Raw genomic sequence first — 25596 nt, forward strand, 5'->3', positions numbered from 1 at the left:
GGCAGGAATCATGTCCTGTCAAAGGTACGGCAGAAGTACTGGATACTAAGATCTCATGCTGCTGTCCGGAAGATTTTGTCCCGGTGCGTCGCCTGCAGACGGCATAATGGGAAAGCGGCAAGTCAGATCATGGCAGATCTTCCTACTGAAAGGCTCACGCCCGATGAGCCACCGTTCACAAGTGTCGGTGTGGACTACTTTGGTCCCTTCGAAATCAAAAGGGGTAGGTCCATGATCAAAAGATATGGCGTTGTTTTTACTTGCTTGACAGTGAGGGCTGTGCATATTGAGCTGGCAAATTCGTTGGACACGGACTCTTGTATTCATGCATTGCGGAGGTTCATTGCTAGGAGGGGACAGGTTCAGTTGATGCGTTCTGACAATGGAACAAACTTTGTAAGTGCAGAGAGGGAGCTGCGGGAAGCAGTGCGTGCTTTGGATAATGCAAAGATTCAAGAAGCCTTGTTGGTTAAAGGCATCACATGGATATTCAACCCCCCTGCTGCCTCGCATTTTGGAGGAGTTTGGGAGCGGCAGATACGGTCCATACGCAAAGTGCTCAGCTCCGTTGTGGAGCAGCAGATCCTTGATGAGGAGGGTCTGCACACACTGCTGTGTGAGGTAGAGGCGATTATCAATAGCCGCCCTATCTCAAGAGTCTCTACCGATCCGAATGACCTGGAGGCCTTGACGCCAAACCATTTGCTTTTGATGAAAGCCAAAACTCCACTACCTCCTGGAGTATTCAGCAGGAGCGACTTGTACTCAAGGCGTAGATGGCGGCAAGTCCAGTACTTGGCGGATTTGTTTTGGACACGGTGGATCAAGGAGTATCTGCCAGACTTGCAAAGGCGACAAAAGTGGGCCCAGCCACAAAGAAATATCAGTCAAGGTGATATTGTTCTCGTCGTGGATGATTCCGCTCCAAGAAATTCATGGCTAATGGGTCGAGTGATTCAGACGTTTGAGGATGCCAAGGGTCGGGTTCGTCAAGCCAAGGTGAAAACCAGCAAAAACATTCTCCTACGACCTGTGGCGAAGCTTTGTGTGCTGCTAGAGTGTGATATGTAGCGCCCCTTCTACATATCACTCAAGAGACAGCGGTAAAGGCTGGTCTCCTACGGCGAGTCATGTGCTTGAACCTCTGACTCCATTCCCTAATCTCCTCAACATACACACATACACGCATCCGCGAAGACATGTTCCAGCTTAAGAAGAGTTCCTGCTGTAACAAGACAAAATGAAGTTTCTGTTGGAATAAGGACATTAATGTGCCATATGAGCAGTTCTAGTACTTTGTATATTTGCCTGTTCGTTATCTGGAAGGTTTGATTTGTTGTTCTGAACAATATATAAGTGTATGTATAAGAGTAATTGTTTTGTGGCTCACAAGAACAATTAGGGGCCAGGATGTTGGAGCCAAGTCCAGGCCAATATTTTACTCAGTTACATCATGCCATATTTAAGTATTTGTCATGATCTTTAAGTTTTTATTATAATCTTGATCATTTTAGGTTATAATGTAATATGCTGTGCTCCATAAATTAATCCTGCTTTGTTAGTCTGTTGTTGTTGTAAAGTGTTGGTAGATGTCGTAAAGGGGGTGTGTATTTGGCCCGCATGCGGAGGGGTAGGGAAAAAAGGTTAGGTAAGCAAGCAGGACGTGGAGCAACAGTTTTCTGACCGTCGCCGTTTTAATGTTATTTTTTGTAGCCACACAAAGGGAATATAAACGGAGCTCCCACCAGAGGCATTTGTTTTGTACCTTTCGTTTTGTAAGGAAAATAAATGTTTTGCCCCTTTTTTCCTTCGCCTCGTTTTTTGCTACCGGAAGGCATCCAAGAGACTTAACAAGAGCACGAGTCAGAAACTTTACGTTCTGCAAAAGCGGCAAAGAAGGACCGAAGGTTGCCGCTATAGCCGGAAAAAAAAGAAGCGCTGTGAAGTGTGTGGACCCAATATAAATGCACCAGATACATGCAAGAAGTACATTTGCAATATACACACACAGTGAAACTCTGCCCCTCATGGTTGGTGTAGTCTGGCATGAAAATAGCCATGTTCAATCGGACTAATGTGTTGTTCAGACAGATGTTGTGTAAACTAACCAGAGTAGGTTACATTTCTAATGAAGGTCGAACAAATAAATCACTACAGTTTTGGAAAAACTTGCTTTATTTGTACATTTGTTCATTATTTTTCAGTCTCACTGAGGGAAGCTTCATAAGCTCAGGACAGCTGCAGCTGACTGACTCTGTGTGTTTGCATATGTGTCCTGCCTCTCTGCTCACAGCTGTTAAGAGGCCAGTGTTGATCAGTGGCTGTCCAGGCCTTTCAGAGCCACTCACACACCAGCAGCACAATGATGATGTCACTGACTCTACTGCTGGCCACCCTGGGGCTCCTTGTTCAGGGTGAGACTCTCTGTGAAAACTTTGCTTCAGCATGCAGCCAGGTTCACCACAATGATGTTCTGCTATGATGGAGAAACTCTGAAACCAGCAGCACTGACCTTCTTCCATCTGTTCTCCATGTTAGAGAAATGATCCTCTAATGTTTGGATGTTCATCATCTTTCTCTGAGTTTGATTTGTCTCAATAACTTTTCTCCACTTTTTCATGTTTTCAGGTTCATCAGGAGAACAAGTCCTGACTCAGACTCCTACAGCTCAGTCTGTTGTTCCAGGACAGACTGTCTCTGTCAGATGTAAAGCCAGTTCAAGTGTTGGCTCATGCCTCCACTGGTACCTTCAAAAGGACGGAGAATCTCCCAAACTCTTAATTTATCTTGCTACCAGCCATCAGTCTGGAGTTTCTGATCGTTTCAGTGGAAGTGGATCTGGGACTGACTTCACTCTGACTATCAGCAGAGTTCAGGCTGAAGATGCAGGAGTTTATTACTGTCAGCAGTGTAGCAGCTTCCCGTTCACACAGTGATACAACGCCGTACAAAAACCTCACACAGCTGGAGAGGAACTGAGAAAAAAGATCATCTGCTCAGAAACACACATTATTTATTTTTATAAAATATTTTGATAATTTTAAAAATAGGTTTATATGTTGTTCTAATACCATTTTATAACTGTTAACATCATCAGTTCTTTATGGCCAAATACATATTTATTGCTAAAATTATCTTCAAATCAGAGAATATCGATACAAGCAATGAGTAAAAGCAATCATTTAAATATTTTATCTTTGTATTATGAAAGCTAGAAACAATGTTCTCAAACTGAAAAGACTAATGACTAATTCAGCCTGCTTCTTTTTCTGCTTCTTCTTCTTTTTTTTAAGAAAATCGCTTAAAAACCTTGAGCCCTTTTCAAACAGATCAAACATTAAAATATTTTCAGGGTTTTAACTCTTGAAATATGAAGTATTCATTAAAGAAAATCACAAATGAAATATAATGCATCTACAACAATCTTTGAAAGTAGTTCCAGTAGGGAGCAGCTGATGGATGTGATTTTATTTATTCATTTATTGCCTTTTTCTCCAAAAGTTGATTCTGTTCATCTGGATGCAGCGTTTTCAGTGGGAGAAACGTTTCGTCACTCATCCAAGTGGCTTCTTCAGTCTCAGCTGACTGCAGGTTTCCCCAATCTTATAAACAGTACATTTGCATAATGAATGAAACCAGCCCAATGAAGGAACAATGGGCTGGGAGGTCACCTTCATCATAATTATGCAAATTTGCATGACCATTGATCAACAACCACTAATCAAGGCCCACTGATTAATGGCCATGAGTACCATTCACAGTTTCACAATTTCTGCAATCACAGCATTGTTAGATTTATTGCTTTTTCTTTTGTTTTGTGTTTCCCTTTGTTTTAGGTTTGCACTCTGATGTGTAGTGATAGTGTAAAAATTAGCGCTGGTCTGTCATCAGAGTCTCTGAGAGTGGAGTGTGGGAGCCCTGGGTGGCCTCACAGGTCACTTTGATAATGTGTCATGTGCAAAAGCATGAGCTCTAGGAGCCGTGATTAGAGAGTGCTTAGCAGTGAATCAGAAGAGTCGACTCCCATTGAGCGAGAGCCGGCTCCTCGCTTAATTTCCTTTCGCTGCTCAGCTCTCACACAGTGGCTCAGCTATGCTCCAGTCCCTCCATGTTGTGGCCAATCACATGCCAGGATATAGGATAAAATCATTATGTGAAAAATAGAGAGATGAGACATTCAAGTGGAGCATGCGTCTGTCCTGTCAGTAAGTGAGTGAGACAGTAGACAGCGATGAGGAGACCTGTGCAAGTGCATTACAAAAACACATAAATATGTCTGACACCCGTAAACGAAGCAGCATCTGGCTGCAGTTTAAAGACTTTTTTGTCTCGGTCTTGGTCTTGACTCGGTCTGTCTTGGTGTCGGTCTTGTTTTGGTCTCGATACACTTTGGTCTTGGTATTGTCCTGGTCTTGGTTTAGGCGGTCTTGAATGCAAGTCTAATGTTTATTCATTTCTAATGAAATTATTGTGAGATCTAAATGAGCATTTCTCCTCTAAAATCAGGTCAGATTTAAACCTTCTTAATTATGCTCCAAGAAAAAGTGTTTTGATGTATTTCTCATTATTATCATGAAATTATTAATTCATTGATCAACAGCATCATGAGATTGATCCAAGTCCCTGGTGGAGTGAGATCATTTCCATAGAGAGGCACTTTGCATCAGCAGCACCATGCTCCAGTGCTCTGGGAGAGTTTATAGTCCTGAGAGTTGAACACTGGATGACTGACAGCTGTCCTTCATCACAACAGAAGCCACAGAAATCCTCCTCATCAAAAACATGACTTTGATCTGCGTCCTCATCTGGACTCTCCTCTGCTGCTGCTTCACAGGTAAAGTCCAGAGAATCAAACTCCTCTCCTCTATCAACATCTGTCCCTCTGAAATGAAGCCCACAAAACCATGAAGCTGCTTTATGTTTTTGTCTCTGTGTCCTCAGAGTCCAGAGGACAGATCACAGTGACTCAGCCTGGAGCAGTGAGCTCTGCTGTGGGAGGAACTGTGAGCATCAAGTGTAGGACCAGTCAGGATGTTTTTGGTTGGAAAAACAATCACCGTTTACACTGGTACCAACAGAAAGATGGAGGAGTTCCTAAACTGCTCATTCACTCTGCTAGCAGTCGAGTATCAGGGATTCCAGCTCGTTTTACAGGCAGTGGATCAAACTCTGACTTCACTCTGACCATCAGTGGAGTCCAGGCTGAAGATGCAGCAGTTTATTACTGTCAGAGTGTTCATGCTATCAACAGTCAAGCTGTGTTCACACAGTGAAAAACAGTCGTACAAAAACCTCCCTCAGTCAGACTGAACAGAAACTGAAGTGACTGCTGCAGCTGGAAGATACTGCAGAGACTGATACAGTTCACTGAGGACACACACACACACACACACACACACACACACACACACACACACACACACACACACACACACACACACACACACACACACACACAGCTTTTCAGACAACTTGCACAAAATGCAATGATATCCAAAACTTATAATCAAATTGAATTAAACCAGGACTTTTCTTTCATTAAATAAATGTTAGATTTTTATTTTTATTTTGATAAAGTCAACATAATTAAAGTCTTGTAAAAACAATGAGTCTCCAAACACTTTACAGATGGCTGATCCCCAATCAAATAGCAATAATGCTAATACTGATATAAAAAATATTAATTAAAAGTCAGAAAATAATATGCTGTATTCTGTCTGAAAATGTACAAATTGCAACATTACTTCATCTTTTACTTTGATGCTGTTTATTAATTGTAACTACTGGTATGACCTTTTTGACAACACAAAATAAGCCAAAAATGTTCTTATTTAATATTTGTTTCATTCATTAATAAGCAGTGAAAAATCAAGGGAGAAATTAGAGAGTGAGAAGGTAAATAGTGCAGTGTGCAGTGTTCGGGTGATTATTCAAAGAAAGTAATGTATCACACATGTTCAAAAGTAATGCAGAGCATTACTTAAATCCTTGCCAGAGAAAGTACTTAGTTACATTACTTGTTACATTACTTCACTGTTACACTGAAATGCATTGACACTAAATTACCAGTTAATAATATAAATGTAAAGGCTAAAACCACAAAGCAAAGATGAAAAGATGCCCAAAGAGGCTTCACCTCCTTGGGCTGCGATCACCACAGTGATACGTTTTCAAGAAATGTAACAATAATGTTTATATGTAAATCTTTCTATAATTATTTATATTCATAAATACCAAAGCATGAGTCATCACACACTCTCTGAAAGTAAATTATGGAAGAAATTAGGAAAAGAATAATTGTTCAAGTTTAACCTTTTAAACACAAATTGACAAAATATTGTTGAGATTTGGATACTTAAGTAAATATACATGTTCCTGTTTTGGAATATCTTTAATTACTAAATTAAACTTAAATTTAAAAAAAAAAAGAAAAAGGAAAACAGTGTTGTATTGACTGAAGGATTCTGAACACATGACACAGGATGACATGATGAGGAAAGATGACTGACTCTGTGTGTTTGCATATGTGTCCTGCCTCTCTGCTCACAGCTGTTAAGAGGCCAGTGTCTGTGAAGGTTCTCAGTCATCCAGGTCATCGTAGACAAAGGAGCTTGCAAAGAAAAGCGTCTGGACTTCTTTAAGTTGCTTGAAGATGTTTCACCTCTCATCCGAGAAGCTTCTTCAGTTCTAAGGTCAAATGGCGAAGGGTCCCAGATTTAAACCCAGTGGGAGTTTCCCCCCAAAGAGGGACAAAAGGACCCCCTGATGATCCCTCTAATCGCCTGAGCCAAGGCGTGAAAGAGGGTGTGGGTCCCAATCAGCCAGAGTTTCGGGTGAGCTCATTGTGAAACCTGGCCCCACCTTATCATGTGATTTCCTGAGGTCAGATGGCCCAGGATGTGAGTGGGCGTTAAGGCGTCTGGGAAGGATCTCAAAACTGGATTATAGATGGCAGAGAGTTGGTGTCGTAAACCACCGCCTCTGTTCAAAGATGGTCGCTCACAGTGGACATAGATGGCTTCTTTCACTCCTCTTTCAAACCATCTGTCCTCTCTGTCCAAAATGTGAACATTGGCATCCTCGAAAGAGTGTCCTTTGTCCTTAAGATGCAGATGGACTGCTGAGTCTTGTCCTGTGGAGGTGGCTCTTCTGTGTTGTGCCATGCGCTTGTGAAGTGGCTGTTTGGTCTCTCCGATGTAGAGGTCTGGGCATTCCTCGCTGCACTGTACAGCGTGTTGGTACAGCATACACCACATTGTTAAGTTTGTGTTTTGGAGTTTTGTCTTTCGGGTGAACCAGTTTTTGTCTGAGCGTGTTGCTGGGTCTGAAATATACCGGGATGTCATGCTTGGAGGAAACTCTCCTGAGTTTCTCTGATACACCGGCTACATAGGGGATGACAATGTTGTCAATGACAATTTCTTTGCAAGGTCCTTTGACTACAATGACCTGGATGACTGAGAACCTTCACAGACATTAACACAGCTGATTTGAGAGTATTTATGTTCTATTTTAAATTATTGTTAGCATTAATGTCAGCAATGAAAATGGGATCATAGTAATTCACTGTTAGACAACAAGAGATACAGACTGTTTTCTCTCTGCTCCTGTTTTTGGTAAAGTTCTCCATGCAAATGATACCATGTACTTTAATTATGTCACTGAATCTCTTTATTAATATAGTTTTAATGTGATGATCAGAATCAAATGCAGGACAAAGAACTGCTTCAGGATGAGAAATTATGAAGAGCAGCTGGTTCATCGACCGCTGACGTGACCCAAACAGCTCGACTCACATTAGATGTGGACATAAGAACACATTCAACCTTTTTACTACACCTGATGTTTAACAATCTGCCCTGTTGGAACTTTTCATGGTTTTCTTCCTCCTTTTGCTTCCATCTGTCCTTTTGGGAGGAGCTACATCCCCTTTATTAAAAGCTTTATTAAAAGACCAGCAGCAGCCTTGTGGCATCTCATCTCATCCTCTCATTCTTTGAGCCATAAATTTAGGGACTGTAACAGGATCAGCAGATGTTCACATTTTAAAGCATTTTTTATACTTTTTTAAATTTTGTGATCATTTTGGCTGTGTTATAACTTGTGACATGGATTTTTGAAGGAAATCTTCTTTTTGGTCAAGTTTTTTGAAATCTGGTGTCTTTTACTTTTACGTGTCATCCATACTCTGTTGATGCATTTTGCACCCTGTCGACACCTTTGTGGACCAAAATGTACAAGAACAGAATCTGGCATTAAATCCTCATACAACAATATTTTTTCAGCTTTTTTGTTTTTCATAAATAACTTAATAATTAAGCAATAAAATCAGTTTTGTTGCTCAACTTTGACATGTCCAAGACACTAATAAACACCAATGTCCCATCCCCATCCTATTTATTATATGGAAAATATTTAGTTTTTGAGAGTTTTTTCAATAAAGATTAAACTGTTTAAAGTGGCATTTAAAGGGTTAAAACTGTGAAAATTATTTAAATTGGAAAAGGGCTCAATTTATTTTTGAAAACAAAGGAGAAAAAATATTGCCATATGGGGACTTTATGGCAAATTTTTTGAATGTACATTTTTGTATATGAAGGTGTCGACATGGTGGAAAGTTTGATGAGGGCAGAAGAGTTAAATAAAAAGAGACATTCAGAAAAATAATTCCACTTTAATAAGTCTAACTGGATACTGAAATGAGCACCTTTGTTTCTGTCAATATCATGAAGTGTTTGATTCATTGACAAACAACATCCCTGCTGGAGTCAGTCAGATGATTTCCATAGAGGCACTTTGCATCAGCAGCACCATGCTCCAGTGCTCTGGGAGAGTTTATAGTCCTGAGAGTTGAACACTGGATGACTGACAGCTGTCCTTCATCACAACAGAAGCCACAGAAATCCTCCTCATCAAAAACATGACTTTGATCTGCGTCCTCATCTGGACTCTCCTCTGCTGCTGCTTCACAGGTAAAGTCCAGAGAATCAAACTCCTCTCCTCTATCAACATCTGTCCCTCTGAAATGAAGCCCACAAAACCATGAAGCTGCTTTATGTTTTTGTCTCTGTGTCCTCAGAGTCCAGAGGACAGATCACAGTGACTCAGCCTGGAGCAGTGAGCTCTGCTGTGGGAGGAACTGTGAGCATCAAGTGTACGACCAGTCAGGATGTTTATGGCAACAACTATTTAGCCTGGTACCAACAGAAAGATGGAGGAGTTCCTAAACTCCTCATTACCTATGCTAGCACTCTAGAATCAGGGATTCCAGCTCGTTTTACAGGCAGTGGATCAAACTCGGACTTCACTCTGACCATCAGTGGAGTCCAGGCTGAAGATGCAGCAGTTTATTACTGTCAGAGTCTTCACTATCCTAACAGTCAGTGGGTGTTCACACAGTGAAAAACAGTCGTACAAAAACCTCCCTCAGTCAGACTGAACAGAAACTGAAGTGACTGCTGCAGCTGGAAGATACTGCAGAGACTGATACAGTTCACTGAGGACACACACACACACACACACACACACACACACACACACACACACACACACACACACACACAGCATATATATTGAGTGTATTGCTACAAATTAAGAGATCACGAAATACTCCAAAAGCACAGAAAACGTTAGTAGTTGTGGGAGAATCTGCCACCATCAAGTGTACGACCAGTCAGAATATTTACAGCTCAGATCGTTTAGCCTGGTACCAACAGAAAGATGGAGGAGTTCCTAAACTCCTCATTACCTTGCTACCACTCGAGTATCAGGGATTCCAGCTCGTTTTACAGGCAGTGGATCAAACTCTGACTTCACTCTGACCATCAGTGGAGTCCAGGCTGAAGATGCAGCAGTTTATTACTGTCAGAGTTATCACTATCCTAACAGTCAGTATGTGTTCACACAGTGAAAAACAGTCGTACAAAAACCTCCCTCAGTCAGACTGAACAGAAACTGAAGTGACTGCTGCAGCTGGAAGATACTGCAGAGACTGATACAGTTCACTGAGGACACACACACACACACACACACACACACACACACACACACACACACACACACACACACACACACAGGTTTATTTTTACTAATAAATTGAGTTTCAGTTTTATTTATCTAGTGCCAAAGCACAACAAAAGTCACCTGAAGGCGCTTTATACTGTAAGACAACGGTCTCCAACCTTTTTTGCGCCATGGACCGGTTTATGCCCGACAATATTTTCATGGACCGGCCTTTAAGGTGTCGCAGATAAAGACAACAAAATAAAACTAGTACCGGTACCGAAAAAAAGGAGATTTATTCATAACACACATGAAAAGACCAAGGAAAACCGAGTTAACGATAAAAACGATAACAAAATAACGCTGAAAACCGATAAAAACCCTGAAAACTATACATTTCACACCTGAGCCTCAACTCTCGCGGCCCGGTACCAAATGACTCACGGACCGGTCCGAGGCCCAGGGGTTGGGGACCGCTGCTGTAAGGTACACCCTACAATAATACATACAGAAAAAAAGTCAACAACCATACAATGCTCTATGGTTCTATTGGGGGGGTGGGGGGGAGTAATTGGGGTGAGAGAAGGAGGACAGGACGAGGGGCCTTAAAACCGAAGGCTCTGCCTCCAATTCTACCTTAAACCACCTTACGCTAGCAACAACAAGTAGGTCTGCAGTGCGAGAGCGAAGTGCTCTAATAGGGTGATATGGTACTACAAGGTCATTAAGATAAGATGGGGCCTGATTATTTTAGACCTTGTATGTGAGGGGCAGGATTTTGAATTCAATTCTGGATTTAACAGGAAGCCAATGAAGGGAAGCCAAAACAGGAGAAATCTGCTCTCTTTCTAGTCCCTGTCAGGACTCTTGCTGTAGCATTCTGGATTAACTGAAGGCTTTTCAGGAAGTTTTTTGGACATCCTGAAATTAATAAATTACAGCAGCAGACGTGAATTTAAAATCCTGCTCCTCACATACAAGGTCTTAAATAATCAGGCCCCATCTTATCTTAATGACCTTGTAGTACCATATCACCCTATTAGAGCACTTCGCTCTCGCTCTGCAGGCCTACTTGTTGTTCCTAGAGTATTTAAAAGTAGAATGGGAGGCAGAGCCTTCAGTTTTCAGGCCCCTCTTCTGTGGAACCAGCTTCCAGTTTGGATTCAGGAGACAGACACTATCTCTACTTTCAAGATTAGGCTTCAAACTTTCCTTTTTGCTAAAGCATATAGTTAGGGCTGGACCAGGTGACCCTGAATCCTCCCTTAGTTATGCTGCAATAGACGTAGGCTGCCAGGGATTCCCATGATGCATTGAGTTTTTCCTTTCCAGTCACCTTTCTCACTCACTATGTATTAACAGACCTCTGCATTGAATCATATCTGTTATTAACCTCTGTCTCTCTTCCACAGCATGTCTTTATCCTGTCTTCCTTCTCTCACCCCAACCGGTCGCAGCAGATGGCCCCACCCCTCCCTGAGCCTGGTTCTGCCGGAGGTTTCTTCCTGTTAAAAGGGAGTTTTTCTTTCCCACTGTTGCCAAAGTGCTTGCTCATAGGTTTTTTTTGTTTTGTTTTGTTTTTTGCCTGTCCCGTTGGGCATCTTTCTTTGTCTTTAGACAATAATTCTGATGGCAAAAGTACCAAACGGATTTACTTTACCAAATGGACCATCCCAGCCTTGCCGTATTGGTCTATTTGATTCACCTTTGCTTTTATTGTTTATTTTATTTTATTTTATTTTATTTTATTTCATTTTCACTTGCTAAATACGGGATAGACTTGACTGGGGAAAAGAAAAGGGAGAAAGAGAGAGGGAAAGAAAAACAGCAGAGAAGATGAGCAGTGATAAAGGGCAAAAAAACAAAAACCAACAAAACAAAGAGACAAAATAATACATAGTACTCACCTGGATCACCTGTTGAGAAAGAAAAAAGAGAAAACGAGCAACAAAGAGAGCAATATAACAACATCATCATGATGATCTATGGGAATATAACTGTAAATACTAAATATTAAACATTATTGTGCAGCACGTAAGATCAACAGAACACAGTGTGCTTTAAGGTAGGAGCCAAAAAGGGTGTAGTTTGTGTGTGTGAGCACCCGTGTGTACACCTGTGAGCATAAATGCGTTTGTATTAAAAGGTTCCTTCATGTAATGATCTGCTGGAGGGTGTGTGGGGGGCCACAGCCCCGTCCTCCAGGGCATGAAGCAGGTATGGAGGAGATCAAGACTCCAGACATCCAGAGGCCCCCAGAACACAAGAGACCAAGGAAGACCAACAGAGGGGCAGCCGCGCCACTGTCCCGGAAAGAGCTGAGGAGAGTCCCAGATGAGGGCTCACTCAGCAGCCGCGGAGCAGAAGCCGGGGGGGGGGGGGGTTGCAGTGACGCGCCCGTGAGCTGGGGGAGATAGGCCTCCATACCTTGGAGGGCCTGAGATGTCCCCAGAGACGTGTGGGTACCCGACCTGACATATAGACGCAAACAAACAGGCACACACAGAAACATCCATTCCCTGTCACGGTCCTGGGTCTTATGACCCAGTGTTTTGAGTTTCAGTTCTTTTGATGCTGTTAGTGTATGTTCTAGCTTATTATGTTTCCTATGTGCATCTGTTTATCAGTTCCCCCTTGTATTGTCATACCCTGTGAAGTCTCCCTTGCCCTTCGCTTCGTGTGTTTCTTATCTATTTGTCTTATGTTGTTAGGTCTGCGTTTCATTAGATTTCCTGTTTTATTTTGAAGGGTTCCTGTGTCCCTAGGTTCTATGTTGTTACTGTTACGCTCCCCTTGTCACGTCGTTATGTTCATGTGTGTCAGCTGTTTCCCCATGTGTTCCCACTTTCCTCATTATCCTCCTGTGTCTATTTAGTCCGTGTGCTTTCAGTCATTCGTTGTCAGGTCGTCTGTTCTCTCTGTTCACTTCGCTGTTGCTCCTTCCCTGTGCACCCTGCTGTTGTTCACCCTGCTGTTGTTCACCCTGCTGTTGTTCACCCTGCTGTTGTTCACCCTGCTGTTGTTCACCCTGCTGTTGTTCACCCTGCTGTTCATGTCTCCGCTCCAGGTACCCATGTCAGTTCACTATGGTTAAGGTTTTTCATGTTTTGTTTTAGTTCACCCAGTTTAGGTTATTGTTTAGTTTTCACCGATGCCCTATTATTTTGTACCCTCGTTGCTAGCCTCAATAAACGGCTTGTTTTGTTAATCCACACCACGTTTTGGTCTGCGTTTGAGTCCTCCTCTGCAACACATACGGTCTGCCCCAGCCAGACCGTGACATTCCCACCCTCATGCTCTCATATGTCGCCAAAGTGCTTGCTCATAGGGGGTCACATTATTGTTGGGTTTTTCTCTGTATCTATAAAGCGCCTTGAGGTGACTTTTGTTTAGATTTGATGCTATATAAATAAAATTGAATTGAATTGAATTGATTTGAATACGGACGACACCCTGCTCTTTAATTTCAAATATTAGGTTTTAGATCACAGCTTTGAGACTAGAAATTATGAAGAGCACACAGATAATCTATGGTTGACATGACCTCAACATCTTATAAAAATATTTGGGTTTAAAAATATATTTAACCATTTTCACTGCCCATTACACTCAGTGTCTTTTGTTGATATTTTTATTTTGGTCTGTTTAAATAAAATTTCAAATTCTTTATTTTTTAATGTGCATTTATTAAACTCACAGAGTCAAAGAACATGTTTCCTCGTTACATTTTTATTGTTTTAAAAGGTTGAAATATCAGCTTTACAGCAGACACAAAAGGATGAAACTAGAGGAGATTGTTGCTCTGATTGTTGTCATTATGAGATGAAAATATGACCATTTGATGTGTTTATTTCTTTTAAAATCTGCAAACAAAAAGAAACAAAGAGACAGAAGAAAAACAGCATGAAAGACTCAGTGATTGACATCAGGACTGGGAACACTGGTCTCATTGAGCCGCTGTACAAAAACCTCTGACCGTAGAGAGCCACGGCTCTCTGACTCTGTTAGACTGAACTAAACCTACAAGCCGACAAAATAAAACTTTACATGGAAACTAGAAATAATCATTCATACTGTGAACTACCCCACTCTCAATTATTCACTGTAATAACCTTTCACATATAAATTTCCAAATGTGAGTTTGTGTTTTCGAGCAAAAATATTAATAAGAAAGCTAAACATTAACATTTGACAATTTCCAATTAAGGAATAAAAATTTTTTTAAAAATAAAATAAATCAGCTTTAGGTTTAACTTACTTCCAACTTGCAGTCTGGTTCCTCCACCAAAAGTCCACCACAGTGATACAAACTCATTGAGGCGCCGTACAAAAACCTCTGACTGTAGAGAGACACGGCTCTCTGACTCTGAAACAAACAAACTCAACAAAATCATTCACTGTTTGTCCAACACACTTCATGCAGTCACAGACAGTCACAACAGAAAAAGCATACTGTCTTGTAGTTGTAAATTTTCCTCCACTTCCATACCATAGATTCATTAATATTGAATTCTCTCGCAGCTGCTCTATTCCCATGTTGTTGCAGTATATTAATGACTAACCTCGTATTGTGGATGGAAAATCTGTTGTTCTGTGCAGCCTTATCACCTGTCATGGATAGTAACTCACCTGCCATCCATCATCATTGACTGCTCCCACACTACTTAAGGTCTCAGTGGAGTCTGATTTCGCGCTGGATCATTCTGCTACTTCCGTCAGTGTAATCCAGCTCGCCTCGTGATTTCCTTGTATTCTCCTAGTGCTCCTCACTAACATCAATCTCTATTTGCGTATAGATTCCCTGGACTTTGGCCTTTTTTCTTTCCCTATGGACCCTGAGTGGATAAACGTGAGTCACTGATTGTGTGAAGAGGAGTTTGGACCTTCCCTCCCTCAGACCTTCCCCTGGCTGCCCTTGACTCCGGTTCCTCTCCACAGCACTCTATATATGGATATACACTCAACAAAAATATAAACGCAACACCTTTGTTACTGCTCCCATTCCCCATGGGATGGACGTAGAGACCTAAAATTCATTCCAGATACACAATATAACCATCCCTCCCAAACAGTGGTCACAAATCAGTCCAAATGTGTGGTAGTGGGCACATCTGCCATATTGAGATAATCCATCCCACCTCACAGGTGTGCCACATCAGGATGCTGATCTGACATCATGAGTAGTGCACAGGTGTACCTCAGACTGCCCACAACAAAAGGCCACCCTTTAATTTAATAAAGTATGTTGAAAATGTTGAAATCCATGTTAATATATTTATAAACATATATAACACACAGAAGAAATAACAGGACATGTTCAGGTGAAAAATCTTTATTGCTGTAAAATCTTGACAAGTTCATAAAACAGGAAACAAACAGATTAAGAATAAAGAGACTGAGATTGAAAAAGACTGCAGACTGAGAGCTGTAGCAAAGTGTAAAAAACAACAACAATAACAAAAAACAGCATCATGCCCCCAGTGAATCAGCTCAGGACTGGGAACACTGGTCTCTCCTCAGAGTCTCTGAGAGTGGAGTATCGGAGCCCCTCGTGGCCTCACAGGTCACAGAGCCCACCTTCTCCCACTGGTCTGCAGGCAGCATCAGGGTGCTGCTCCAGCTGTAGAGCCTGTCTGTCTGCAGCGCCCCGGGGCTCCTGCTCACTTCCCAACCAATGCCGCTGCATCTGCGGCCGTCAACGATCCAGGACAGACTCCAGTCTGAGGGAAAGCCCTTGTTGGCCAGACATGTGAGCGTGGCATTCCCCTGCTCCAGCTCCTTACTGGAAGGGGCGAGCACCGTCAGGGTGGGACGGACATCACCTAGGAAACACCAATCAGCTTAGAGAACGGGTAACAGGTAGTTTCTGTCAGATGTTTTTCTGCTCCAACAGTCACTCACACATTGTTTCACTTCCCTTTAAGAAACCTCTCAGCACAGAAATAACAGCAGTGAAATATGTCCAAACCACATACAGAAGGAAAAAAGTGCAACATTTGACAAAAGAGTGTTAAACTCACAAAAATCTGACTCACTCATGATTTTAAGGATTACTGGGAAATACGTTTAAAAACACAACTCACTAAAACAATTTTCTTCATGAACAGAGATTTTTTCTATACAGTTAACCTTAATCTGAAATGGGGGAACATGATGCAGAAGAATTTTTATTCAAGTAAAATTTATCTTTCCACAACTTACTGTAAAGGAACAGTTTTATCAACAGCAAGTAGGTAAAGATTTCAAACACAAATTTACACATAAAATTCTGTCAGCCTCCTTGTGATATCAGGAAAAACATCAAAATAAATGTTAATTTTTTTCTCTCAGCCAACAGTCAACAATTGAAGGAAATATAAGATATTATTTTTACAACAGTATAAACTTACTTCCAACATCCAGTCTGGTTCCTCCACCAAAAGTCCACCACAGTGATACAAACTCATTGAGGCGCCGTACAAAAACCTCTGACTGTAGAGAGACACGGCTCTCTGACTCTGAGACAAACAAACTCAACAAAATCATTCACTGTTTGTCCAACACACTTCATGCAGTCACAGACATTCACAACAGAAAAAGCATACTGTCTTGTAGTTGTAAATTTAACTCATTGACTTTGTGAAGCAGTGGGCAGCTGCCAATCCAGCACCCGGGGAGTAGTGAGTAGAGATGGTACTTTGCTCAGGGGTACCTCAGAGTAGCCATTCGGTGGATTTGAATCCCCGAACTTATGATTAGGGGGCGAGCACTGTCGATTTACTCCCTGTGTAATTCTGACAGCTGATATGAAGCATTCTTTAGTAAAATTGCACAACCTTTATTTTATTTTTCCATACTGTTTACTGATTTCAATCCTATCTGTATAAAATGTTAACATGTGCAGTATTGTGACAAGCAGGCTGATCCATCATTCAACAATATGACAAAAGTAAGTGAAATTTTATTTATGTAGCACATTTGAAGCATCACAAAGTGCTTCATATGAAAATCACAGAGCATTAAAGAAAAGAGTTCACTAAAGTCAAGTCTAATAACATGACATTTGGTTGTTTCTTAAGAGACCACCGCATCCACAGATCTCAGACTCAGAGGGAGAGAGTTCCAGAGGCTGGGATCACTGTGGAAAAAGCTCTGTCTCATTTAGTTTTCAGCCTGGTATGATGTAGAGTAAACAGACCCTGATCACAAGAAATCAGGGACCTGCTGTGGCTGTATGGCTGAAAAAGTTCAATGATGTAAGCTGGTGCTTTCCCATGATGCTTACAAAAGTGTACAATGAATTACAATGAAGAAAAAAATTAATAAAAATGAAGAAGAAGACAGAGAAATAGAGGTTTGACATGAGAATCCTAAATGTATGCAGAGTCGAGAGTTACCCCAAGAGTCCAGACAGACGATTTAATTGTGATTAATGACACAAAGAGCTTTCATTTCACTGGGAACAAATCTGTCCAGGAAACAGACAAGGGATTCCGTTTTAAATACTTGTATTCAATAACATGTGAGCTGATTGATCTAAGTCTCTGTGACAGTCAGATGATTTCCATAGAGAGGCACTTTGCATCAGCAGCACCATGCTCCAGTGCTCTGGGAGAGTTTATAGTCCTGAGAGTTGAACACTGGATGACTGACAGCTGTCCTTCATCACAACAGAAGCCACAGAAATCCTCCTCATCAAAAACATGACTTTGATCTGCGTCCTCATCTGGACTCTCCTCTGCTGCTGCTTCACAGGTAAAGTCCAGAGAATCAAACTCCTCTCCTCTATCAACATCTGTCCCTCTGAAATGAAGCCCACAAAACCATGAAGCTGCTTTATGTTTTTGTCTCTGTGTCCTCAGAGTCCAGAGGACAGATCACAGTGACTCAGCCTGGAGCAGTGAGCTCTGCTGTGGGAGCAACTGTGAGCATCAAGTGTACGACCAGTCAGGATGTTGGTGTTTGGAACAACAACCATCTTTTAGCCTGGTACCAACAGAAAGATGGAGGAGTTCCTAAACTGCTCATTTACTTTGCTAGCACTCGATATTCAGGGATTCCAGATCGTTTTACAGGCAGTGGATCAAACTCTGACTTCACTCTGACCATCAGTGGAGTCCAGGCTGAAGATGCAGCAGTTTATTACTGTCAGAGTGTTCATGCTATCAACAGTCAAGCTGTGTTCACACAGTGAAAAACAGTCGTACAAAAACCTCCCTCAGTCAGACTGAACAGAAACTGCAGTAACTTCCAGCTGCATCAGAGACTGACACAGTTCAATGAGCACAAACACAATTTCATGAAGGGACTGAATTTTTCATTATAAAACTTAAAAATCAAAAGTTCACTGTTAAATGATTATTATTGTGGAAACGGAGATTTCCTGAGTTTTGAGTGGGTAGAAAGCATTTTCCATCATAATAATCATTTTACAGTGAACTTTTGATTTTTAAGTTTTATAATGAAAAATTCCAGTGTGGTTCCTCCAGCAAAAGTGGATTCTGAAACTGAACAGCCAATCAGAGCAGAGTTCAGGATGAATAAAGTCACTTAGTGCATTAGTGTGAACTCATCTGCCTTCTGCAAAGAGGACCTTCTGTTCATTTAGATCAGCCACAGAAGAGCTCAGGCACACATTTCATAAACAGCTTCACTATCATTAGCTCACACACTGATGCTAAATCAGTAGCATTTCAAGCCAAACACCACCCAGCCGAGTTACAGCATCTCCAACACCACCACCCTGAGCCCTGGAGCTCCTCAGGGTTGTTTGTTTCCTCAGCCCACTGCTGTTCAAGGTCAAGTTTCAAGTTTCAGGTTTTATTGTCATGTACAGATAAACAGTGTAGCCACATTAATCCATAATGAAATTCTTTGGCTCCTCAGCTTTACAAGAGCATATAGAGAGTGTGCAGTTATATTAAGAAGAAAATAACAGAATTTAGCAGTAGAAACTGATTCTCCAAGACTCTGAAGCTGTGTCGTCCCTCTGATGTATTCATTTTTCATCTTGTTCGTCCTGATCACTCCCAGTGACAAGCTCAACATCTGCACCTGTGCCACCTTGAACTCGGCCTCCTGTCTTTTTGTCAGTGCCCTCGTCTCCTAACCATATATCATAGCAGGTCTTCCTGTCACAAATCACCCCTGACACTCGTCTCCACCCACTCCTCCCTGACTGCACTCTCTTCTTCACCTGCCGTGTGCACTCTCCGTTGCTTTGGATGGAACAGGACCCAAGGCTGTAGCCTTGTATCCTCACTGTAGGGGGTCAGCACCCGTTGTAGAGAAAGAGAGAGAGAAACTGTTCAGTGTTTCACTTCCCCTGCTAAGCTCAGTAACCATGGCAACAGATAGGCATCATTGCCAAATCAGAACAAAGTTGTAAGCAGACATTTGGTTCATTTCACATATTTGTGTTTAAACAGTTAATTAAAAATATCAGATCAAAGAAGCAGAAATGTCTAAAATGATAAAAGTTTGAATCCAAATGTCAAAGACGGGAGGCCGTGGTGGAGGTGACAGAGATTTCCATTAGGAGTGGCCAGGATGGATAAGATTATAACTAAGCACATCAAAGATTAGAATGATTACACCTAAGAGAGCTGAGGTGATATGAAGCTTCCAGGCAGGAGGAAAAGAGGAAGATCTCAGAGTTTGTTCATGGATGAAGGAGGACATGCAGAGAGTTGGTGGGACAGAAAAAGATGATCTACTCTGGTGACCCATACAGGGAGCAGTGAACGTCAGACAGACGTGATGATCATGTCTATGTTGGGTCCGCCGGTCCATGATCAATTCTGGGCATTTGGTTGTCCAACTATGACAACCTGGACGTCAATGTGACCTTCAACATTTAAACTTTGGACTGGGTCATTTTTCAGACATCATGTGCACGTCTATTACAGGTAGTGGTCAAAAATCTCACGGTTGGGATCTGATCACGTTTTAAGTGATGGATCGGATCAATTTTCAGATCAGCAAAAAAAAGAAAAAAAGACAAAAATTTAACATTTACTTATTAACTTATTTAAGTATTTTTTACCTATTAAAAAATTCAACTCAAGACTCATTCCACGCAATTATATAAAAACAAATTAAGGTACAGTATAGGGCAGTACAGGGCTTTGTATCTAACACTCTGCTGTGATATAACGAGCAGTCACGGTCACGTAGCTTTCCGCTGCCATGGAGGTCCACCCATTTGTAGTTGGGCAAGAGAAGAGGACAGTTCAGCCATAGCTTTAAACTTTTCCTGCTCATACATGCCTGGGTACAATCTTGTCACTGAAGTGGACACACAACGGGATATCATAGCGTGGCTCAAGCATGTTCATCATAGTTTAAACAAGTGCTGTCCGCGTAAATCTCGTTAAAATGACGTTAATGCCATAACTGCATTAACGCGGCAAATCTCCGTTAACTAGTTACCACAGATCACACCGTGCGTGGGGCTGCACGGCATCAATGCGTCAACTAACGCGTTGACTAGTTGTTTTGCACAACGGAATACGGCCTCCCGTCTGCAGCTAAACACCCCGATAGCTTCCGAAATAGCTTTAGCCCGGTCGGATTGGGCAGCAAAGGGCTGCTTAAATACCACAAACTCCTCTGCTCCTCCACTTGGACTGCTAGCGCTGACCATACCCATATGGAAAAGAAATAGAAAAAACTTGCATCAGATGTGGCCTACTTCATATAGTGAATCATATAAGGCTTATATGATTTACTCATGAAAGTGGCCACTTTCATATATTGTTTTAGGAAGTATCCAAAACATACAAGGTTCATTTATATAATTTTTCTAGGGATCTTATATCTGTTTTCACTCTTGTATGCTTTCATCCCAGTTTCACACAAGACAGATACCAACTTTATAAGATTTATATATATCTTTTCCATCGCTTGACAGACTGACCACGCGCACCATACACACACTCTTTCTTCTTTTTCGAATCTTCGGATCACGTGCGTACCAAACCGTGGAGTGGGATCGGCTCGGATTACAGATCAACCGTGATCCGTTGCACCACTAATTACAGGTGCAGGAAAATTACATCATTAATAAATATAATATTTTTATTTACAAATATCATCATTGTTGTTATCAACACGATACATATGAATGCAGATTATTTACAAACAAACATGATTTACTGTGTCAGCCTGTTGATTTATGCAGTATATAGTTTTTTCATTGACATTTTCCTGTTTTTCTTTAACTGGTTTATATATTTTAATTAGTCAACTTAATTGTTTGTAACCAGATTGAAAATGTTATCTAATAAAATATGTTGACATTAAAAATGTAAAAATCCATGTTAATATATTTATACATATATAACAAACAGAATAAATAACGAGGAATGTTTGGTTGAAAAATCTTTATTGCTGTAAAATCTTGAGACAAGTTGTTAAAGCAGGCAACTAAGAACTTAAGAATAAAGAGACTGAGATTGAAAAAGACTGCAGACTGAGAGCTGTAGCAAAGTTAAAAAAACAACAACAACAACACCCCCCCCCCCCCCCCCCAAAAGAAAAAAAAAACAAAACAAAACAAAACAAAAAAAACTGTATCATGCCCAAGTGATTTAGCTCAGGACTGGGAACACTGGTCTCTCCTCAGAGTCTCTGAGAGTGGAGTATCGGAGCCCCTCGTGGCCTCACAGGTCACAGAGCCCACCTTCTCCCACTGGTCTGCAGGCAGCATCAGGGTGCTGCTCCAGCTGTAGAGCCTGTCTGTCTGCAGCGCCCCGGGGCTCCTGCTCACTTCCCAACCAATGCCGCTGCATCTGCGGCCGTCAACGATCCAGGACAGACTCCAGTCTGAGGGAAAGCCCTTGTTGGCCAGACATGTGAGCGTGGCATTCCCCTGCTCCAGCTCCTTACTGGAAGGGGCGAGCACCGTCAGGGTGGGACGGACATCACCTAGGAGACACCAATCAGCTTAGAGAACGGGTAACAGGTAGTTTCTGTCAGATGTTTTTCTGCTCCAACAGTCACTCACACATTGTTTCACTTCCCTTTAAGAAACCTCTCAGCACAGAAATATGTCCAAACCACATACAGAAGGAAAAAAGTGCAACATTTGACAAAAGAGTGTTAAACTCACAAAAATCTGACTCACTCATGATTTTAAGTATTACTGGGAAATACGTTTAGAAAACAACTCAAACTATTTACTTCATAAACAGAGATATTTACTATACAGTTAACCTTGATCTGAAACTATCTAAGTTTAGTCTGTTTAATTTCATTTGAGGATTTTTATTCAAGTAAATGTTGTTTATCCACAACTTACCGTGAAGATCATATACAGAAAAATCACTGAAGGAACAGTTTTATCAACAGCAAGTAGGTTAACGTTTCAAACACAAATTTAGACATAAATTTCTGTCAGCCTCCTTGATATATCAGGGGAAAAAAGTTTTTAAATGTTTTTCTCTCAGCCAACAGTCAACAATTGAAGCAAATAAAAGATCTTATTTTTCAACAGTATAAACTTACTTCCAACATCCAGTCTGGTTCCTCCACCAAAAGTCCACCACAGTGATACAAACTCATTGAGCCGCCGTACAAAAACCTCTGACTGTAGAGAGACACGGCTCTCTGACCGTCAGACTGAACTAAATCTACAAGCCCTCAAAATACAACTTTATCATCAGAACCAGAAATAATAATTAATACTATGAAACATCCTAGGCTTTCATTAGGAAATGTTATGAGTTTTTGAATATGCATTTTAGAAGCAAACTTTGTTCATAGGCCAGAAAATATTATGAAATTATAAAGTAATGATTCATTAATATAAATTGTTTCCTAGTATGCTGAATATTAAAGGAAATGAAAGGAATGGAAAAAATATATATTTAAAAAAGCTCTAAGTTTGACTTACTTCCAAATTCCAGTCTGGTTCCTCCACCAAAAGTCCACCACAGTGATACAAACTCATTGAGCCGCCGTACAAAAACCTCTGACTGTAGAGAGACACGGCTCTCTGACTCTGAAACAAACAAACTCGACAAAATAATTCACTCCTTCCTTTTCAGTTTTACCAACTGATCTAAAAAAATGAAATTATTGCAGTGATAAACTGAAATATATATACATTTAAAAAACAACAGCAGCATGACGTTGAAGATAAGGACAGGGCATAAACAGGCAATAGAGTGAGATAATAAATACACAGAATATACATTATGTACACAGTTTTAAATTAAAGTGACTGAATAAGTAAATATATAACTGTAAGTGACTAAAAGTGAGTAAAGTGTCGGCAGTATAAAAAGAGTGTAGAGTAGTTTATGTTTATGGGTGTGGGAAATGTTCTTATTGGCTGGAGTTAAAAAGCAGAGTGGCTTTGGGGACAAAGGTGGCTCTCCTCCTCCTCTCAGTCCTGTAGGAAATGCAGTGGAGGCGTCGCCCAGAGGGGAGCCATTGAATTCCGGGGTGAAGAATGTGAGAGGGGTCGTTGATGATTTTGGCTGCCTGTCTAAGGACCTGTTGGCTTAAAACTTGTGCCAGAGTTCTGACAGGCAGGCCAATGATTTTAGAGCACACTGATGCAGTGTGCTGCAGTCTGTTCCTGTTCTGAAGGCTGAGGGAGTGGAACCAGCAGGTGATGGAGAAGGTCGTGATGCTTTCCAGGAAGGCATCATAAAAAGTCATCATGATGGCTGTGCTGACTCCAAAGGAGTTGAGTTTCCTAAGAAGGTATAGCTGTTGGTGGCACCACCTGAGAATCTCCTCTGTGTTGGCAGAGAATTTCAGGAGGTTGTCAAAGATGGTTCCCAGGTATTTGTACTCCTCAACTACCTCCACTGGCTTCCCATGGATGGTGGTGGTGACTGAAGCAGCCAGATCCCTCTGCCTACTGGAGAAGGTCACCACCATCTCTTTGGTTTTGCTCACGTTCAGTTCAAGTTTGGAGATGTCACACAACTCTACAAACTCCTGCAGAGCGGGCCCGTGGTGTTGAGAGGGCCTGACAGCAGTGACAGGAGAACTGTGTCGTCAGCATATTTAACAAGGTGACAGTTGGGCTGTGTGGATCTGCAGTCATCAGTGTAGAGGATGAAGAGCAGGGGGGAGAGCATACAGCCCTGGGGGGGAGCCAGTGCAGGTGGAACAGAGACTGGAAAGAGACTTGTTGAGCCGAACTTTCTGAGTCCTGTTGGTCAAACGGTCCAATAGCCACAGGATCAGCTGATCATCCAGGTGAAATCGGGAGGAATGTTTAGTGGCCAGGATATGAGGCTGCAGAGTGTTGAACGCTGATGAGAAATCAGCAAACAGAAGTTTGACGGAGGAGTCAGGGAGCTCCAGATGTTTGTGGATGGAGTCCAAGATGAAGATTTTTGCATCATCGACACCTCTGCGTGCACGGTGAGCAAACTGGAGTGGGTCCATCAGGGGGTCAGTTGCTCTTACGATGTGCTGTTTTATGATCTTCTCCATGGCCTTCATCACAAGGGAGGTGAGGGCCACAGGACGAAGATCATTCAGAGACTTTGGGTTGTTTCTTTTGAAGATGGGGATGACTGTGGAGTGTTTCCACAGCTGGGGGACGGTTTGACTGCCAATTGAGTGTTGAAATAGAGTCCGGAACACGCTTCCTAGTTGCCCTGCACAGTGCCTCAGAATTGCTGATGTTGTCAGGGCCGGGTGAGCTCCTCTCCCTGGTCCTCCTGAGGGCTCTCACCACGTCCTCAGTCCTGAAGGTGAATGCAGAGCTGCCAGGTGTGAGTGAGGATCTGGACTCCTCAAGCTGGGTCCGTCTCGAATCTGCTGTAGAAAGCGTTAAGGTCGTCAGGTAGGGAGGAGGGGTTGCTGCCCTCCACCTGGATGGTTCTGGGGGTGGTGACCACAGTATTTACAGAGGCCATGGTTTTGAGGCCCTGCCAGACTGAGCGGAGATCCCCTGTGGTGAATTTTTTCTTCAACAGTGTTTTTATACTGCAGTTTAGCAGTTTCTATGGCTCTCTTCACCTCCCTGTTGAGGGAGAAAGAATGCTGTCCCAGTCAGTGGCTTCGAAACATCCTTGTAGGGTGAGGATACTTTCTGCTGCCCACTGCTTGATGTTTTTGGTGACCTTTTTAATCCTCTTGAGGGGCCAGCAGGATGGTGTGGTGGTCTGCTGAGCTGAGAAGGGGGAGGGGGAGGGCTTTAAGTGCATCTGGTACAGAGCCATAGCATTTATCCAGAGTCTTCCCCTGACATACCTTTGGTATCCTTTAAGCGAATTGTCAGGGGAACAGTGACTGAAATCACCCAGGATGAACTTGGGAGAGTCCGGAGTTAATTACTCTAGTTTGTACAGAGTGTTGATGAAGTACTTTGTGGTTTTAGCTGCATCAGCTCTGGGGTGGATGTAAACCAGGTTGATGGAAACCTGTGGGAATCCTGTGGGGACGTAGTAGGAGTACAGGGAAACAGCCAGAAGCTCGATGTCTGTAGTGCACAGCTTCTCCCTCACAGTGACTGTAGAGCACCAGCTGTTGTTTACATACAGACACACGCCGCCGCCATGTTGCTTCCCGATGCGTTCGCGGTCTCTGTCCAGATGAAGGGGTGGTGAAAAGCCATCAATGTGAAGCATGCTGTTGTCGTCGCTG

The 25596-nt window shown here is 42.1% G+C and overlaps 2 pseudogenes and 1 gene segment (V, D, J or C); 1 reads left to right on the forward strand and 2 right to left on the reverse strand.

The window, feature by feature from the left end:
* The first annotated feature begins 8607 nt into the window (after positions 1 to 8607).
* Positions 8608 to 9402, forward strand: LOC146682434 (Ig kappa chain V region 120-like). The segment is given in 2 exon segments: positions 8608 to 8617; positions 9080 to 9402. Coding segments are annotated over 2 exon segments (333 nt in total).
* A 6090-nt stretch (positions 9403 to 15492) lies between these two features.
* Positions 15493 to 22112, reverse strand: LOC146682435 (Ig kappa-b4 chain C region pseudogene; annotated as a pseudogene).
* A 1198-nt stretch (positions 22113 to 23310) lies between these two features.
* Positions 23311 to 25172, reverse strand: LOC146682436 (uncharacterized; annotated as a pseudogene).
* Positions 25173 to 25596: the final 424 nt, after the last annotated feature.

Source organism: Copadichromis virginalis, linkage group LG22, assembly GCF_057382275.1.
Source record: "Copadichromis virginalis isolate Kocher_CV1m ecotype Utaka linkage group LG22, C_Virginalis_male_GT1.1, whole genome shotgun sequence".
Taxonomy (NCBI): Eukaryota; Metazoa; Chordata; class Actinopteri; order Cichliformes; family Cichlidae; genus Copadichromis; species Copadichromis virginalis.